The sequence below is a fragment of the Octodon degus genome, unplaced genomic scaffold (assembly GCF_000260255.1).
Source record: "Octodon degus isolate 3935 unplaced genomic scaffold, OctDeg1.0 scaffold00123, whole genome shotgun sequence".
Classification (NCBI taxonomy): domain Eukaryota; kingdom Metazoa; phylum Chordata; class Mammalia; order Rodentia; family Octodontidae; genus Octodon; species Octodon degus.
The window spans coordinates 4782767-4784897 of record NW_004524699.1 but is presented as its reverse complement, the minus strand read 5'-3'; the positions used below and the strand labels follow the sequence as shown (position 1 = coordinate 4784897).

The following is a 2131-nucleotide window of genomic DNA, read 5'->3' as shown; positions in this document are numbered from 1 at the left end:
CCCCTAGGTGTCCTCATGGGGGTGGCCATGCCTTCAGGCCCCTAGATGTCCTCATGGAGGTGGCCCTGCCTTCAGGCCCCTAGGTGTCCTCATGGAGGTGGCCATGCCTTCAGGCCCCTAAGTACATTTAGCAGTCTCAGTGATGACTCATATCTCCGCGTTGGCTGCCTGTCACGTTACTCCACAAATTAATTTTCTGTTTCAGGTTATTTAGGAGGATTTGATGGTAACTTTTTGTGGAACAGGATTGGAGCAGGTAAGGGACGACTGAAACTTTCCTTATTGATGTGCACACAGAATCAAGACATAGTAGTTTAATAGTGGTTGGTTATCAGTCAGAGTGCAAGGTCTGGTAATTATTTAGATGCAAAAGAAGAACTCTTGAAAAGTCTGGTAAAGGTCTCCTTGTTTAGCTGTAATAATATTGGCCCGTGTATCCCATGGCATTTGTTTGTATTTAGCTTTTGTACCTGTACATTGTGTATGTCCCCACAGTGTTTTAGAAGAGCTGGGTTAAACACAAGGAAGCATTAATCTTACAGTCCTTAGTCATTTTTCCTGTGGTTCCTTAACTATGTAAAGCTAGTTTTGAAGCAGCCAGACGCACAGTAATATGCACCTGTATCCGCCCCCCACTGCTTGGGAAACTGAGGCAGGAGGCTCACTGGAGCCTAGGCGATGGCCAGCCTAGAAAACGTAGCAAGACCCTGTCTTACAACAGGCCCAAGCCTGGTTAGCAGCCTTGTGGCTCTCCTGCTCGGCCGCCAATGCGGCCCTCTGGACCTCAGCATCGCTGTCGTCGCCCCTGCAGAGTACACCAGCAATGTGCCCGTGTGGGCCTTGCGCCTGCTGCCCGCGCTCACGGGGGCCCTGTCGGTGCCCCTGGGCTACCAGATCGCGTTGGAGCTGCGCTTCTCCCACTGTGCGGCCATGGGTGCCGCCCTGCTCCTGCTGATGGGTAAGCCTGGGGCCGCCCCCTTCGCTCCTTTCGGGAAGACCAGAATGGCGGCCTGGGGTCCTGCCCAGGGGCTGGCTAGGAAGCTTTGTGGTTCAGTGGTCATGAGCACTAGCAGGCACATCCAGCCTCGCAAGACCCCACTCCCAAGCTGAGTCCCTCGTCCTGGGCACCGCACTGAGCTGTCAACTTCCATCATGGAGGTAGAGCTGTACAAGGGGCAGGTAGAGGACGGAGCTCCAGGGCACATGTGTACCAGAGCCACCCAGAGTTCCCACCCTCCACCCTTCCCAGGTCTTGGCCAGTTGAGAGATGTCCAGAGTGAGTGGAGCGTCTTTCAACTCAGGTTCATGGACAGATGAAATTCAGTCACAGGAAAGCTAGGCTAAGTTGGGTGTGTAGCTCATGTCTGTAATGCCTGCATTTTTTCTTTTGACAGAGTCTCGCTATGTAGTCCAGCAGGCCTTGACCTCTCTGTGTAACCCAGGCTGGCTATCCCAGTACTCTTGAGGCTGAGGTAGAGGGATAGACATGAGTTCAAGGCCAGCCTGGACTACATGGCAAGACCCTGTCTCAAAAAATTGAAAAACAAGCAAAAACCACATTCACAGCAACTCTCTAAAGTTGATATTACTGGGCTGGTGAGATGGCTCAGTGGTCTAAAGCACCTACTTAGAACTAGCTTAGCAAAGCACAGGGACCGCGGTTCAGTCCCCCAGCACCACATGCCAGCCAGCCCCGCCCCCTGGTGGGCTGAGCTGGCCACACACACACACACAAATAAAATTTTTAAAAAACATTTAATTTATAAAAAAAATACAATAAAGTTGATATTACTTCTGCAAATAAGAAAAGGAAGACTCAGAAGATGAAGCAACTTGTGCACATTCGCACAGGTGTGTGCAGGTGCGATTCACACCTAAGTTGCCGGGCTGGCCAGGCACAGTGGTACACTCCTATATCCCCAGAATTTGGGAGTCTGAGGCCGGAGGATTGTTGTGAGTTCAAGACCAGCTTGGGCTACAAAGAGAGCTCAAGGCCTCCTGAACTGCATAGTGAGACTCCATTTCAAAAAGACCAAAAAAAAAAAAAAGTTGCTAAAAGAAATCCCGGGGCTGGAGAGATGGCTCAATAGAATAAGTGCTTCCCTGGCAAGCGCAAGGGCCTGAGTTCAAT

General features: G+C 51.1%; 1 protein-coding gene across 3 annotated transcripts in view; it reads left to right on the top strand.

Moving 5' to 3' along the window:
• The window catches only part of Pomt1 (protein O-mannosyltransferase 1), a 14498-nt gene that overhangs the window by 3510 nt on the left and 8857 nt on the right, over positions 1-2131 (top strand). For all 3 annotated transcript variants that reach the window (XM_023700308.1, XM_004640561.3, XM_023700309.1), the window contains 2 exons: positions 206-256; positions 812-958. In XM_023700308.1, coding sequence (XP_023556076.1) covers positions 206-256; positions 812-958 — 198 coding nt within the window. The remainder of the gene's footprint in view (positions 1-205; positions 257-811; positions 959-2131) is intronic.